A 15,780-nucleotide genomic window follows, 5' to 3' on the forward strand; every position below is an offset into this window, starting at 1 on the left:
TCCGAGGAGAATCACTACGAGACGGGGAAAAGGCTGAGACCGGAGGGAGGCGGTTGGCGCGTCAGGGGCGGAACGTGATGACGTACATGACGCGCGCGGCTTCGCCTCAGAGAGATGGGAGGGGGAGCTTGGGTGGTGAGACTGCGTGGAGGCGTGGCGCGCGTGCGCGACGGTGGTAGCGGTGCGCCTGCGCGGGCCGGGCAGTGGCGTGCGTGCGCAGTGGAGGCGTAGCCGAACGCTCTAGGGGCCGCGTGTCCAAGGCCTGAGGGTGAGGGTCTAGAGCGGCCTTCCGGGCCACGAGTTCGAGCCCTACTCGGGTGGCCGTAGGGGTGCGTGGTCCCAGCCTTTCCACCCCGCCCAAGGGGAGGGGTCCATCCTGTTTGAGAGGGGGTGTGTGACTGATGTGCTCCCCACCCGCAAGAAGGTCCCAGTCCTTCCTCGCCCCTGTCCCTGCCCCACCAGCGTGCCTCTTCCCCATCCAGGTTCTAGATCTGGGCGTGGCGAAGGCCCGCACCCACCAGCACCGCGGGGGGAGGGGCCCCCAATAGGAGGACCTGCCTCGAGGCCTGGAGGCGCCGAGCTAGGGCTTTAAGCCCCTCTGTCTGGGAGTCTGGGGCTCCTCCTCCAAGGGCCCCCCCTCACGAGGGCCAGGCCTCGGTCCAGCGCCCAGCAGGGGGGCTGACGCCTCTTCTCTCCTCCGCAGAGCGGGCCGATGGAGGACCCCGAGCGCGAGGCCTTGGGGCAGCCCGTGACAGGCAGAGCCGAGCCCCTGCGGGAGGCCCCGGAGGACGCCCCCGAGGACCTAGAGGACACCCCCGAAGAGGACCTGGAGGATGCCCCGGAGGACCTGGAGGGCGCCCCCGAGGAGGGCCTAGAGGACGCTCCCGAGGACCCTCAGGAGGACGCCCCGGAGGACCTGGAGGGCGCCCCCGAGGAGGACCTGGAGGACGCCCCGGAGGACCTGGAGGGCGCCCCCGAGGAGGGCCTAGAGGACGCTCCCGAGGACCCCCAGGAGGACGCCCCGGAGGACCTGGAGGGCGCTCCCGAGGACCCCCAGGAGGACGCCCCGGAGGACCTGGAGGACACCCCCGAGGAGGACCTGGAGGGCGCCCCCGAGGACCCCCAGGAGGACGCCCCCCGCAGCCCCGGCCCCCCCGGCCGCTACGCCTACATCAAGGACCACCTGTTCACGTCGGAGATCTACAAGGTGGAGCTCCAGAACGTGCCGCGCTACGCCGGCTTCAACGACGTGAAGCGCTTCCTGGCCCGCTTCGGCCTGCACCCGCACAAGACCAAGCTGTTCGGCCGCCAGACCTTCGCCTTCGTCACCTTCCGCAGCGAGGAGGAGCGCGAGCGGGCGCTGCGGGCGCTGCACGGGGCGCTGTGGAAGGGGCGCCGCCTGAGCGCCCGGCCGGCCAAGCCCAAGGCCGACCCCATGACCAAGAAGCGCAAGCGGGAGGAGGACGCGCCGCAGGCGGCCAAGCGGCCGGCCCCCGGGGCGCCGCGGATCGCCGACGTGGTCACCCCGCTCTGGGCCGTGCCCTACCCGGAGCAGCTGGAGCGCAAGCGGCGCGAGTGCGAGCAGGTGCTGCAGAGGCTGACCAAGTGAGTGCGAGCCGGCCCGGGGGCGTCCGCACCCCGCGATCCTGGAGCACCCTGGCACGCGGGAGGGGCGGGCGTGGGCCCGACCCCCTGGCGCCACGGGAGGCTCCGGGCCCTCCCCACCCTGGTCCTGAGAGAAGGTAGACCGGAACACAGCCCCCGGCGCAGGGGGTGCCCGAGCTGTTGGGGGGGGTCCCCACTCGTCGGTGCTGAGGGAGAGGAGCTGTTAGATTAAGGCACCTTAAGATCGCAGCCCTCCTTCGCAGAGCTTGGAAGTTCACAAAACATCTTACCGTGTGGTCTCATTTGAGGTCATGTGACTAATCTGAGCCTCATGTTTTTACAGATGAGGAAACTGAGGCTCAGAGAGGTGCAGTGACTTAGTGTCAGTAGCGGGATTGGAACCCAATTCCTAGCCACTCACGTTCCACATTGCCTTATTAGGATTGTCAGGCTGCTGCCCTGTGGATGAGCACCATGAGTGATGGGGTCACATCCTACCAGGGCCTGAGTTTGGGGACCTGCCACTCCCTTTGCCCTGGGCTCTGGACCGTTCTGTGACCCTCGGTCTGGGCCCCTCTCTCCGCCTGCACTTCTCTCTCCAATCTGGAGACCCTGTTGGCGAGGAGGAGAAGCTGGGATGTGGGCAGCAGGGGTGGGGAGGCTGCCCTCCTGGATCGATCCCCTCACCTCCCCTTGTCTGCTCTCTTCCAGGGAGATTGGGAACAACAACCGTGCCCTGCTGCCGTGGCTCTTTTTGCAGAAGCAGAAATTCAACAAGATCTGCTGCCCCTTGGAAGATGTCAAGGCGTCCCCACTGCAGGTGAGGCCCCAGGGCCGCCAGGGCTTGGAAGGTGAGGGCACCGCACACTTTGGGGGCCAGGGCTTGGGCCAGGATTTCACTCCCACCAAAGACACTTGCCTGGATTATCTCAGGCAAGTCACTTCTTCTCCCCTCCTCAGTCTTCTCCTCTGTGAGATGGAGATGATGCTGGGGCAGTGGGGTGGGGTGTGTCTATGTGAGGTGTCATGGGGTGTGTGTGTGTCTGTGTCTGCCTGCAGGAGCCCTTGTGCATGTATGGTGTGAGTAAATGAGGGTGTGGGAATGTTTGCGTATGTGAGTGTGTTTGTGAGTTCCTGTGTGTGTGTGTGTGTGTGTGTGTGTGTGTGTGGTGTGAATGAGAGTGAGTATAAGTGTAAGTGCACTTGTGTGTGCATATCTGATTTTGTGCATGTGTGAGTGAACGAGTATGTGAGTGCTTGTGTGAGTGTGTGGGTGGTGTGTGTGCATGTGTGAACATGAGCTCCAAGGCTCGATGCCTTTGGTCATTTCTTTGCCCAGACTGACTTACTCCTGTTCTTTGCCAACTTTTTGGGGAACACTGGCCTTCTGAGTCATACATGTGGCAGAGGTTGACCCACCATCTTTGCCTCTGGCCCAGCACCAGGGCCGAGTCTGAGGTCTCACTGATAGAGGTGACTCAGGTCATCTTGGAGTCTCCTGACCCTGTGGGGGAGGGGAGGACAGCCAAGGTCAGCTTCCTTTTGTGGTTGAGAGATGTAAGGTTCAAGGAGGGTCACCCAGCAGTTGGGCTCAGAGGTGGCACCCCAGATTTTGGACTCCAGTTCTCATGTCCTTTGGACCACGTGGCAGGACCTGGGAAGGCTTGGGAGCTTCCCAAGGAAGCCTGCTCACTGACCCTTTGGCTCCGCGACCAGCACAACCCGGGAGGTGTGAATGACCACAGTCATTCCCTCTTGGGTGCAAGGGGCTTTCCTCCTATCACCTGTCAGACGAGTGCAGGCAAGTAGTGTGAAGATTCTTTCCTTCATTTTACAGGAGAGGGGATTGAGCATTTGTAGATTGCCTATTACGTACCAGGTACAGGACTGAACACTTTACACATATTATCTCATTTGACTAATTAGGCAAGTCTGAGTGAGTGACCCGTCCAAGGCCGCAGCAAAGTGATGCAGAACCTGGCAGGCTGTCTCAGTGCCCAATAAGCTGGGCCAGGCGCTGGCCAGGTCCTCACCCAACTAGAGGGCACCCCTTCCACTCGTCACGTCCCCTGATAGCTTGTTAAAGGTCTTCATCATCATTCTGTGCGGTGGAGGACACTGGTTCGTGTACCCCTCTTTCCCTTCCCTCCCATATACTGAGTCTGCACTTTAAATCACACCACGAAAAGGGAGAAAATAAACCTTTGGGGCATCACGGTACTACGGGCGTGGGGCCTTGCATACACACACTCTCTGTCAGGGGTAGGTTTGGTTACTTCTACTGAGCTGCCTTTTTTTTTTCCTTAATGTTTTTCATTACAGGGGCTGCCAGCAAAAGATGGTGTGTGTTTGGTACACATACATGTGCACATGCACATATATGCACGTGTTCTTTTTCCTAAAACCAAAAACCTAATAATCGAAGTTCCTGGTGCCACCTTGGCAGGTCTTTCCCCAGGCTTGCCTGTCAAGCTGCTACGTCTGTGGGCTTCCTGGAGACTGGATCTCAAGGGCAGGGCTGCCAGGCTGCTGTGCTGTCCCCATGCTTGGGCCAAGGTGCCTCTGAACCAGACACTTGGGAGTCAATGTCTTGGACTCAAGCCAGGATTTCAGCACATTTCTGGGGAAGGGAAGCAGAGCTTGGCCGGCCAATATGTCCATTCTCTTTCCTCAGACTGAATACCGCAACAAGTGTGAGTTTCTGATTGGCATGGGTGTGGACCAAGCTGATAAAACCGTGGGCTGCCGCCTGGGCAAGTACAAGGGCGGCACATGTGCAGTGGTGGAACCTTTTGACACCATCCACATCCCGTCAGACACCAAGCGTGTGGTCCGGGCTTTCCAGGAGTATATTCGGTGAGTGAGGCCCTTGGGATCTTGGGAAGCACTGGTGTGCCCTCCCCCACATTAGCAGAATGGGCCCCTCAGAGAGGAGGCTGCCACTGGCTCCTGGTCCTGACAGCCAAGGGTAGGAGATGTAACTGGAGAAGGAGGGATGGGAGAGGGGAGAGTGGGGGTCCTTCCCCACATCCACTCCGCCTTTTGTAGTGGGGACTAGACAAGAAGAGCCTTTACTGGATCATAGGGAGAGATGATGGTGCTGCACCTTCCAGCCACCCCAGGCTTAGCAAATGTCCTCTGCTCTTTAAGATAAAGGAATGAAAAGATGCTCTTTGGAGAGTGAGGTGAAGGCAGTTGGACATGTCCAGATTTGCTGCCACCTCTGGGGCTTTCCCCAGAGCCCGTGACTGGACATATGGCTTCCTTCTGTCTCTGTCTCTCACAGGCCTGGCCGATGTCAGGCATCTCTGGGTCTCAGGTCTCTTTGTCCCTAGTTGGATTGCTTCTAACAGGAGCTAGCCAGCCTTCTGGTAGCAAGCTTAACCTAAAGTGAAACGAGAAAAAGAATGCTGTCTGGAGTCCTGGGGGCCAGGTGCAGTCTGTGAGGTCCTTGATGTTGGGGGTGCCTCTTTGCAGGTCGACACCCTACTCTGTGTATAGCCCAGAGACGTATGAGGGGCACTGGCGGCAGCTCACGGTGCGCACCAGCCGCAGCAGTGAGGTCATGGCGATTGTTTACTTCCACCCCCAGGTACCTGCCCTTGCGCCTCCACCTGTGAGGCCCTTTTTCACCCTGGAATGCTTCCCCTGGGAAGTCACAGAGGCCCCAGAGCAAAGAGGGATGATAACAGTTCTAGACCTGCTGCACTTGAAGGCCTATAAGACATTTTGAGATTCTTAACCCCATTTTACAGATGAACAGAGCCTCGGGGGGAAGGGATGTGCCCAGCGTCCTAGCACATGAGGACCCACCCCAGGGCTTGTGTTCCTGATGCTATTTCTTGGGAATTGGCAGCTCCTCAGGCTGCTTTGTTGTCTCTTTTTGAAAAGGAGGGTTCACTTTTTGGTTGTTCAGGTGCATGGGCCCTCATATGCCCATCCCTGACCCAGCCACGTGCCCTTTCTGCACTTGTTTCCTCATCTGTAAGATGGGCACAGTCTTTGGATGGCCTTTGTCATTGGGTGCTGAGTGACCCTTACAGGAGAGAGGAAGAGGAAGATGGTAGAGAGAGCTGGAAGGGACCACTCTAGTCTCTGCTTTACCCCTTTCCACCTTCAGATGAAGGAGCAGACTGTTCAGTGAGGTGTAGAGTCACTTGATGAAGGTCATAGAGTCAGGAACATGGGTGGGATTTTGGATCTGGGCCTGGAAGAAAACTTTGGAAGACCCAGAGGCAAACCCTCTCATTTTACATATGAGGAAACTGAGGCACAGAGAGAAGAGACTCGTCTTTTGTCACTGTTCAGATGGAAGGCAAAGGGCTCAAACTGGTCACTTTTATTCCAAGTCCAAATAGATAGATCTTGGTTTGTGGGAGATTAGTCCCGAACTAGTGGGGTGTGGATTCCTGGCAAGTTTTCTCAGCCCCTGAGGGGTTCAGCACTTGGGAGATGGTCACAGTGGTCCAGACATGGGGAAGGGGCAGCAAGAGATGGCCCAGCCAGGAGCCATTAGGGTGTCACCGGAGGAGAGGAAGGTGTAGAGAGACTGACCTTACCAGACTGGACCAAAGGCTTCCTTGTGAGTCAGGCCAGAGCGTCTGAGTCCCTGAGTGTGACCTTTTCTTTCCAGAAACTCAGTAAAGAAGAACTGGCAGAACTGAAAGCCTCCCTTGGCCAGCACTTCATGGAGGGGCCCGGCCGGCTCAGCGGGGTCACCTCTCTCTACTTTGTGGAAGAAGGGCAGCGGTAAGGCTCCTGGGCACTGCAGCCTGGGCCTGGCTGGGTGGGTGGGACAGTTCTTGGTGTTAGGGCAGGAGAGGGGCATAAGGAAGGAGGCCAGGCACAGACCTGGGGTTCCTCTGGGAGCCAAAGAGCTCCCCACATATTGGCTGCTGCTCTATGACATAAAATCTAAAGATAGCTGATGGCCTGGGAGGGAGCTTGTGCGTGCAAAGCAGGCCTGTGTCCACTCCACCCCGTGTCCACTCAGCCTGGCCATGTGTCCAGTCCACTTGGCCCCATGTCCAATCCACCCCAAGTCCTCTTCATGTACCCCCGTGTCCATTCTGCCCGGCCCCATATCTACTCCACCGCATGTCTACTCTGCCAGGCCCCGTGTTCACTCCGCCTGGCCCCATGTCCACTCCGCCTGGCCCCATGTCCACTCCACCCCATTTCCACTCCACCCCATGTCCAGTCTACCTGGCCCTGTATCCACTTCACCTGATCCCGTGTCCGCTTCATCCCATGTCCACTCCATCCCATGTCCACTCCACCTGGCCCCATGTCCAATCCACCCCATAGCCACTCCTCCTGGCCCTGTGTTCACTCTACCTAACCCCATGTCTGCTCCACCCCATGTCCGCTCCTCCTGGCCCCATATCCACTCCGCTTGGCCTCTCTCTTTGTTCCACCCCATGTCCTCTCCGCCCCATGTCTACTCTGCTTGGCCCTGTGCTAGAGGTCTTTTCCTGTTTTCTGTCCTCAGAAAGTCTCCCAACCGTGAGGACCTGCCCTTGGAGCATGTGGCAGGAGACAAGTACATATACGAGGAGCTCCTGGGGCTCAAGTTCCGCATTTCCCCTCATGCATTTTTCCAGGTAAGTCAGCAAGCATTTATTAAACACCTACTGTGTTGTGTCCTAGGCACTGTGCTGAGCACTGAGGATACTGAGAAAGGCACAGCCCCCACCCTTCAGGAGCTCCCCATCTAAGGGGAGAGACAATTATGTAAGGTGGGAGGAAATCAGAGGGAAGGCATTAAGATTAGGAACCATTGGGAAGGCATCTTGAGCTTTGAGGGAAGCCAGGAGATGAAAAGGGAGCTTCACTTTAAGCGTGGGTGGGGCATAGCTCACAGCCAGGAACTGGAGGTTGGTGGGGATCCACATCCTTTGATCATAGGGGAACCAGAGGAACCAAGTGCAGGTGGATTAGAGGTGGAATAAGGGTTTCTGTGAGAAGTCACAGAATATTCACAACCGAAAGGACCCTTGAGATCCTTCTAGAGGGACCTGTGGAGCAGCTGGAAGGTCTTGGTCTGGGAATTCTTTGGGGTGTGGAGGAAGCCCATAGGGCAGCCCATCAACACCCCTTCCAGAGGTGAGGGTGGGTGGTGCTGAGGCTTTGGTGTTCCAAGGATGTGCTGGCCCAAGAACCTCAGGATCCCCTGGGCACAGTCTCTGATGAGGAGACTGGAACCCTGAGAGGGGAGGGGATGTGTCCAAAGCCAGCTTGCAAGTGATGGCCAGAACCAGGTCTAGGATCAGGCCTGAAATTTTCTCCATCATTTTGGACTTGAGGACCTAAGAATGACAAAGGTCAAACCTTAATTGCTCAGACCTTCACACCTGGTCCTCTGGGAGCAAATCCATCATCATCCCTGCGACCAAGCAGCGTGCCTTGGTTTCCCTGTCTGTAACAGGTGTCCATTCTGTGAAGAGCACTGGATTGAAGGCCAGGAGTTGCTCCTTCGTTGTGGCAGGCCCAGTTGTGTAGTCATTCAGAGAGATTTGGATGTGATTGAGAAACACAGAAACACAACACAGCACAGCGTAAAGAATGTTAGTCTGTGGTTTGCTGAGTTAGCTCCCGGGGTCGCCATTTCTGAGTTTAATGTCGCTGCTGCTGCAGGTTAGAACCCCCCAAGTAATAATGATTCCTAATTACTTAGCATTTTCCCCACAACAGACCTATGAGGTGGACAGTGCATGCGTTGTTATTCTGATTTTTAGGATGAGGAAAGTGTAGCTTTGAGAGTGGAAGGGACTGACCTGGGATCACACAGCCTGGAGGCATCCAAGCTGGGACTGGAGTCCAGGCCTCCCGCCCTTCTCTGCTGTCCTCTGCTCCCTGACGTGGGAGGGAAGCTTTGGGACAGGACTTACTATCCCCCAACCTCCAGCAGATGTAACAGGATGACCAAAGATGGATAAGAAAATAGTCAAGTCTGTGGAGTGTGGGCTTTGGGGAGGGTTTTGAAGTCCTTGTATTGAAGAGCTTGGGGAGAGACAAGGATGGAGGCTGGACCAGCTCTTTAGAGGATGTGAGAAAGGAGGTCCTCCTCCCATAAGGTAGCCACTGAGACCCCTGCCAGCACTCACGCACTCACCTAGAGCTCTCTTAGGTGCAAAGGGAAATAAATGTTTGGCTTCACCTGAGGAGGGTACTGGGCTGTCTTCCCACCGCAGGTGGCAGAACCTAGAGCTGGCCTTTGAAGGATGGGCAGCTGTGAAGAGTGGCAAGAGCCAGATTTCGGTCTGTGAAGGTCCTTGTTTTGGTTGGTGTTTTAAGTTAGAATTTTTTAAGTGGAGAAGAGGGTGGGCAGGAGTTCAAAGATGGAGGGAAGGGAACAGAAGGAAGGAGAGCCCAGGGCATAAGGAAGGGAAGGGAATGAGTATTCCTATGGTGCCTACTGTGTGCCAGCTACTGTGCTGAGTGCTTTACAGATACTTTCCCACTTAATCCTCACAACAGCCCTGAGACATAAATGTGGTTATCCCCATTTTATAGTTGAGGAAACTGAGGCAAATAGGAGTTAAGTGACTTGCCCAAGTGACATGCAAGCCTACCCAGCTAGTAATTGTTTGAGGCTGCATTGGGACACAGGCCCAGCACCGCACACATGCACCACTGAGCTGCTATGAAGCCAGAGATGCCCAACACCCAGATTCAGAAGAGGAGAGTAATTGCAACACTTCAGTGCAGAGCCTCAGAGAAAAACCCTAGACTTCCCACAAGATCAAACAGAATTACTCCAAGTAGTGATGGGATAATTTGTAAATGGCATTAAGTGGAATGAGAATACTAGAGGAAAGAACTGGAAAAGAAATGAGAGCTGTGGAACATAAGAGGCACAAAACCTTAGCCAAGTCACCAAGTCCCCCCCAAATGAAAGTAGATCAAATAGAAATTAATGACTCCTTGAGAAAATACCAAGTCGAAAGACTGAAAAAGTAGAACAAAGTGTAATGTACCTCATACCAGAAACAACCGACCTGGAAAATAGACTGAGAGATCGTTTAAAAACAATGGACTGCTGAAAGGCTATGAAGGAAAAAGAGCCAGGACAGCCTATTTGAAGAAATCTTGAGAGAAAATTGTCTAATCTCTTAGAACTAGGGGGCAGAGTAAAAGGAGGATGCTTCTGCTAGTTAGCACTGGAAAGAAACCCCCCAGTGAAAACTAGGAATGCCATATCCAAAATCTGGATCTTCCAGGTCAAAGAAGTACTGCAAGCAGCCATAAAGGACACAGTGACAGATGTAGCACGGACCACTGAGGAACAGAGGGTAGAGCGTGATGACCTAGAAGGAGGAAGGCTTTCAAGCTACAAGTAACTTAGTTTTGATGTCAGAACCTTGAACAAACAAGAGAACTTCCAAGTATTCCTGATGGAATGATTGGAGCTGTGTAGAAACTTTGAGATACAGATACAGGAAATAAAGAGAAACAAGTGGTTAAAACCAGGACACAATCAGAAAATAGGAAGCTGAAACATTTGCATTTCCGTGGGGATGATACAGGGGTCCCTTAAAGGCTGCAGTGTCAGCAGGGGGTCATCGAGTGGTCTTTGGTAGATTTTGATGATCTTGAAAGAAGAAACGGACAATTCTATAAAAACAAACACATTTGGAACACTTGCCAAGCACCACTGCCCACCTCCCATGGAGCAGTGACGCTCTAGATGTGCTGACTGGGACGGGTGTTGGGGACATGGCCAGTGTGCAGCTGGTGAGGTTTTCTGTTTATTGTTTCCTTTCCCCCAGTGAAGGAGAGTGGGGGCATGCTTACTAATGAGAAGTGGGGGGAATTCATTTCTTAAAAAGGACTAAATGGAAGGGGACTTTGGAGGGGAAGATTCAGAAGCTGCAGGGCCTGGGAAAACTCCTGTGAAGGAAGCCAGGGCTTCTCAGAGTGGGAGGTGAGGAAGCATTCAAGTCAGGAGGGTCAGCTGACCCTGCAGAGGCAGAGATGAAACAGCCAGAGGCTACTACGCGACAGAGAATGAGGTATAGGAAAGGGAAGAGGAGGCAGCTTGTAGAGGGCTTTGAAGGCCAAATGGCAGTTTGTATCTGATTCTGGAGGATAAAATAGGGAGCAGGGAGGAGAGGACCTGGTCAGACCTCAGCTCTAGCAAGATCCCTTTGGTGGCTGAATGAAGGATGATCTGGAGGCAGCAGGTCCACTTGCAAGGCAATGGCAGTGGCACACTGTGAGGTGATGAGGGTCTGCTCTAGAACAGTCGCAGAGGTGGAATTGACAGACCTTGACACCATATTGAATGTGGGGGTGAAAGGGAGGAGCCCAGGGTGACCCCTGGGTTGGGAGCCCAAGGGATGGGGAGGGAGGGGAGGGGATTTGGAGGGTTGAAAACGTCTGTCCACTGGATGCTACCTTTAGAGACTCGTCGCTGTGGCACATGAGATCAGCTCTGAAGCTCCCAGCCCCATCCTTCTCCAGCTTCTGGAGGGCAGGGCCTGCCGCTGGCCCTTCTCTGTTTGTCCAGGACTTAGTGCAGTACCTGGCACATGATAGCTGCTTACTTCTCTGGGCCCCGTTCCTCTGCTCAGTAAGGAGGGGGCGCTGGGCTGGGTCATTTCTGAGCAGCTCCAGACCTTGGTCTCTTGGGGCTCACCTGGCCACATTGGTTCTGGATCTTTTTTGCCCACCTTTCTCCAGAACCCCTCCATATAGGGACCTCCCTGTGGCTGGAGCCTCTGTGAGGGCTTTTCTGGTTTTGTGATCATGAGGCTGAGCGAGGCTTCACCAGCTATTGAGGTAGCTCTGTGGAGGCAGCAGGGGAGGAAAATGGGGACCCAGCCAGGAATCCCAGGGAGGTTCATCCCAGCTGTGGTTCCTTAGGTGAACACTCCAGCTGCTGAGGTCCTCTATACAGTCATTCGGGACTGGGCCCAACTGGACAAGGAGAGCACGGTGCTGGATGTCTGCTGTGGGACTGGCACCATCAGCCTCTCCCTGGCCCAGGTGAGCTTGAGCCTGTGTCCTCTGGGACCCCAAAGGGCATCTCATCCAGGGCCCACAGTTGCTGCTCAGTTGGCCTTGGGGGTCGTAGGTCTCCTGAGGAGGCATGGGTTGGGCTGTGGCAGCAAGGGAGTGGGGAGGTCTGCAGGATGTCGCTTGTGGAAGAGTGAAAGGCCAGGGAATTTCTGACCAATGAGCATGAGCTCAGGGACCTGAGGTGGGCATCTCTACTGCCTGGAGCCTCCCATTTCTCACCTACAAACTGGGAGGAACACCAACCCTGGCAAATAAGTGGGGCGTCCTGGGGAGAGAAAGCCTGTTTTGGACCAAGGGACTGACTGCCCTCAGTGGAGGGGTCCTTGGGTTCTCAGGTTACAAGTGATTCTGAGGCCTTTTCTCCCCCTTTCTAGAAAGTGAAGAAAGTAATTGGTATCGAGCTATGCCAGGAAGCTGTGGAAGATGCCCGAGTGAATGCCAAGATGAATGGTTGGTCTTCCAGTCCTGCTCGGAGGAGAAGGGGCCTGTGGCTCTGGGCACATGTGCGCGCACATGCTTGCATGCGTGCATGTGTGTGTGTGTGTGTACATGTGCAGGGCAGTGCCCTTGTGGTCACATGGAATGAGATCAGACCTGCAGGGTGGCCAGGGAGAGCGGGACCAAGAGCACTGGGGGCAGGGCATGTAGGCTAAGCTGCAAGGACAGAAAAGGAGACCCCGTGAGTCACCAAAGTAGCCTGGGCCACCTGGCAGAAGGAGGGGCCCCTGCTGGACCCATGCATGTGGCCTGTGACTCAAGAAACAGAGATGGTGGCACCACCATCCTCAGGGTATAGCAGTCCTAGCAGCCTTTGGAGTAGGGATGGAGAGCTGCTCCCACTGACTGCCCACACAGCCAGGGATGCTGGGGCCTAGCTCTTGGGGTTTCTCCTCCTGCAGCTCTGGACAACATCGAATTTCACTGTGGCAAGGCTGAGGATCTGGTCCCCAACCTGGTGAACTCCTTGGCCTCGCAGAAGCTGACCACCATTGTGGATCCTCCCAGAGCAGGACTGCGTGAGTGGCAAGGGCTTGAGTGGCTGCATACAGTGGACAGTGCCTGGTGGGGAAGGACTGAGGGGCAGAGGTGGGAAGGAAGGCCACCCTGGGAATTCAGCTCAGCCTCTAGCGAGACCTAGTCCAGGGCTGCTGTGATCCTCCCTCCTCACTGACCTCTGTCCCCTCCATCCAGACTCCAAAGTCATCCTGGCCATCCGGAGAGCTGAGCACCTGAAGAAGCTCATCTACGTCTCGTGCAACCCCCGGGCGGCCATGACCAACTTTGTGGAGTGAGTTCTTCTTGGGTGTCTCTTGGGTGTGGGGGAGGAGAGCATGGGGCCCTCAGGACTAGGGAGGGCTCCCCCATCACTTCAGCAGACCCCCCAGAGAAGGGAGGCAGGGCCTGAGGAATCCTCCAGGCCCCTCCCCGCCCTGCCCCACGCTTGGGCCATTCCATCCCCTACCCAGAAGGGACTCAGATCAGAAAGATTTCCAGATTTGCCCTGTAGGACTCACGAATGTATGACTGAAAGCAGGTTTGCAGTTTGCTAAGGCTCAGCCCTTCATACGCACATGTTGGGGCCCCAGCCTTTTACCAACTGGGGTCCTCTCTGGGCCTCCGTCTCCTCCACTGTCAAACAAGGGCCTGTAGGAGCACCTCTGAGTCTGGTGAGAAGGGGTCCGTGGGCTGCTGGACTCCCAGAGCCTCCCTGGCGGCCCTGACCGTCCCACAGGCTTGGGCTGCCCCACGGAAGCCATCAAGCTGGGCATCAGGGCTGGATCCATGGAGGGGAGGAATCCTAGCCTCCTAGCCGGACACTGACATCCCTCTTCTCCCCCCAAGCCTTTGTCGAGCCCCCTCCAACAGAGTGAAGGGCTCTCCCTTCCGCCCAGTCCGGGCCGTGGCTGTGGACCTGTTCCCGCAGACCCTGCACTGTGAGCTGCTGATTTTGTTCGAGAGGGTGGAGCATCCTAACAACTCATCTGCTGCTGCCACAGGGGGCTCTTCCCCAGAGAGCCCGCCTCCCCTACCTCCTTCCCCCATTGCCGGGGGAGCCCAGGCTGAGGACTGTCCAGATACTCCTGCGGCCTCTCCTGGTGACCTGCCCCCAGCAGCCTCTGATTCATAGCGAATTGTCCACCAGGACCAGGAAAGGCCATGAAGCCCATCCCACGAGGCCAGAGCCCAATGCTGGCAGAGGAGAGAAGAGCAATAGGACCCAGAGGACTCCATCGCCAAGACTAGAGGGCTGGGGGCAGCAGCCCTGGGTGGGGGCTGGGTGGTCACCCTACAAAGCAACTGAAATAAATGGTTTTGGAGTTAATGCCTCTCAGTCTCATGGCGGCTGCTTCTCAGAACAGGGTGACCAGAGCCTCAGGAGGCTGAGCCCTGCAGGAGCAGCTGGTGCTCCCTCCCCTGCCTGCTCCCCACTCTGGGTTCCCACCCTCATTAGTGCCTGCCCAATTCTGGGCAGGCCTCGGAGAGCTGCCTTCCTCAGGACAGAATGACAACACTGGGGGCTCTTTAGCCCATTTTACAGATGAGGAAACACAGAAGTGACTTGCCTAGGGTCACCCACCTAATAAGTGCCTGAGGTGGGATTTGAACTAAGGTCTGTCTGACTGCAGGTCCAACGCTGTATCCACTGCATCACCTGGCTAACTTGATTGACTTAGTTTCCTTTGTTGCAGAATATGACTTTTTAATTGGGAGCCCTTAGTCCGTTGCCTCAACTCCTCCCAGGATACCTTCCCTTCTGCAGCCTTGGCCCATGGGCCTCTCCACAGCACTCCCAGTCTTTACCCTCACATCGGCAGAGTGACGAGTTGTCCACCCTCGTGGGGCCTCTTCTCTGCCTTCACCTGCTCCATCGTCCAGAAGTCTGGCCATCTTTGGCTGCTCAGCCAATCTCCTCAGTCTGCCCTTTGACTAACAACCAGCAGCGCTAGCTCTGCATGGAGGTGACCCAGGGCTGTGAGAGAGGGCCTCTGCAGCTCTTCCTGCACTGCTTCTCCAGGGCCCCTCCCTCTCCTGCACTTTACTGTCTGCCACGTTGCACAGCCACCCCCTTTCCTTGGTGCTCCTCAGGGCTGAGGTGATTCATGGGCTTCCACTGGAACACTTTGGTCATGGCATCCCAGTCTAACCTGGGGATACTGTCAAGGAGTTAATAATGCTCTCTGCCGAGGGTCACGGAGCTCACCTGACCCAGGGGGCTAAGGGTGGGACAATTGAGGACAAGGGGACCTGGAGCCAAGGGGCCTCCTTGAAGCCTGGGAGTGGGACACCCCCACCCCAGACAGCCAAGGGGTTATTACCAAAGACATTGCCAGGGATCCCAGGGCCTACCTGAGGGCTTTGGAGCAGGGGATGTGGCAAGGGTGGGGCACTGGGCCCTGCCGGGGCAGAGGGTGTGAGCAGCTTTGTTTGGACTTTTCTGGTGTGACTCTAGATCATTTTCTAGAACACTTGGACAAATTCAAAGCTCCACCAGACATGCATCTATGAGCTTGTGTTTCCAGAGGCACCCCCCCAACTTGGACCACTTTCATCCTTTGACTTTTTCATCTTCTGATGGGTAGGAGATAAAACCTCAGGGTCGTTTCAAATTGCATTTATTCTGGGTGATTTTGAAAACTTCCTGTTCATTTCCTCTGACCAATTTTAGGGGAAGGCTCTTTTTCTTTTGAGTGTATCAATTCCCATATAAACACATACATACATATATGTATGTGTAATATATGTTATATTCACGAATATACAACACAATATACATAATTTTAATATGTAATTACACGTTAAAGCAATTTTAACATGTTTTTTTTTTAGTTTTGAATTCCAAATTCAATCCCTACCCCATTACCTCCCCTCCCTGGCCCCTGAGATGGTAAACAGTTAGAGGTTATACATATGTGACCATGTAAAACATTTACAAGACGAATTTTCAAGAAGAAAGGGAAGAATATCGCTGTAGTCTGTATTCACACAACTTCATCGCTTTCTCTGGAAGGGATTTTTTGGGGGGATTGTATTGCTGAGAAGAGCCAAATCACTCACAGTTGATCATCGAACAATCTTGCTGTTAATGTGTACAATGTTATTCTGGTTCTGCCCATTTCATTTTGGATCAGTTCATGTGAGACTTTGCAGGTT

General features: G+C 55.3%; 1 protein-coding gene across 3 annotated transcripts; it reads left to right on the forward strand.

The window, feature by feature from the left end:
* The first annotated feature begins 151 nt into the window (after positions 1–151).
* On the forward strand, positions 152–13,951 carry TRMT2A (tRNA methyltransferase 2 homolog A). 3 transcript variants are annotated; one of them, XM_072599756.1, is made up of 12 exons: positions 152–268; positions 704–1,605; positions 2,317–2,425; positions 4,280–4,461; positions 5,083–5,197; positions 6,239–6,354; positions 7,097–7,208; positions 11,473–11,595; positions 12,003–12,078; positions 12,528–12,644; positions 12,820–12,916; positions 13,471–13,951. In XM_072599756.1, the coding sequence occupies exons 2-12, from the start codon at positions 713–715 to the stop codon at positions 13,754–13,756; spliced, it is 2,226 nt and encodes a 741-aa protein (XP_072455857.1). In that variant the 5' UTR covers positions 152–268; positions 704–712; the 3' UTR covers positions 13,757–13,951. The 3 variants fall into 3 exon arrangements, with proteins under 3 accessions (XP_072455857.1, XP_072455860.1, XP_072455858.1); XM_072599759.1 differs by having other exon boundaries at positions 258–329; XM_072599757.1 differs by lacking the exon at positions 152–268 and having other exon boundaries at positions 606–1,605.
* Positions 13,952–15,780: the final 1,829 nt, after the last annotated feature.

This window comes from Notamacropus eugenii, chromosome 4, assembly GCF_028372415.1.
Source record: "Notamacropus eugenii isolate mMacEug1 chromosome 4, mMacEug1.pri_v2, whole genome shotgun sequence".
In the NCBI taxonomy this organism is placed as follows: Eukaryota; Metazoa; Chordata; class Mammalia; order Diprotodontia; family Macropodidae; genus Notamacropus; species Notamacropus eugenii.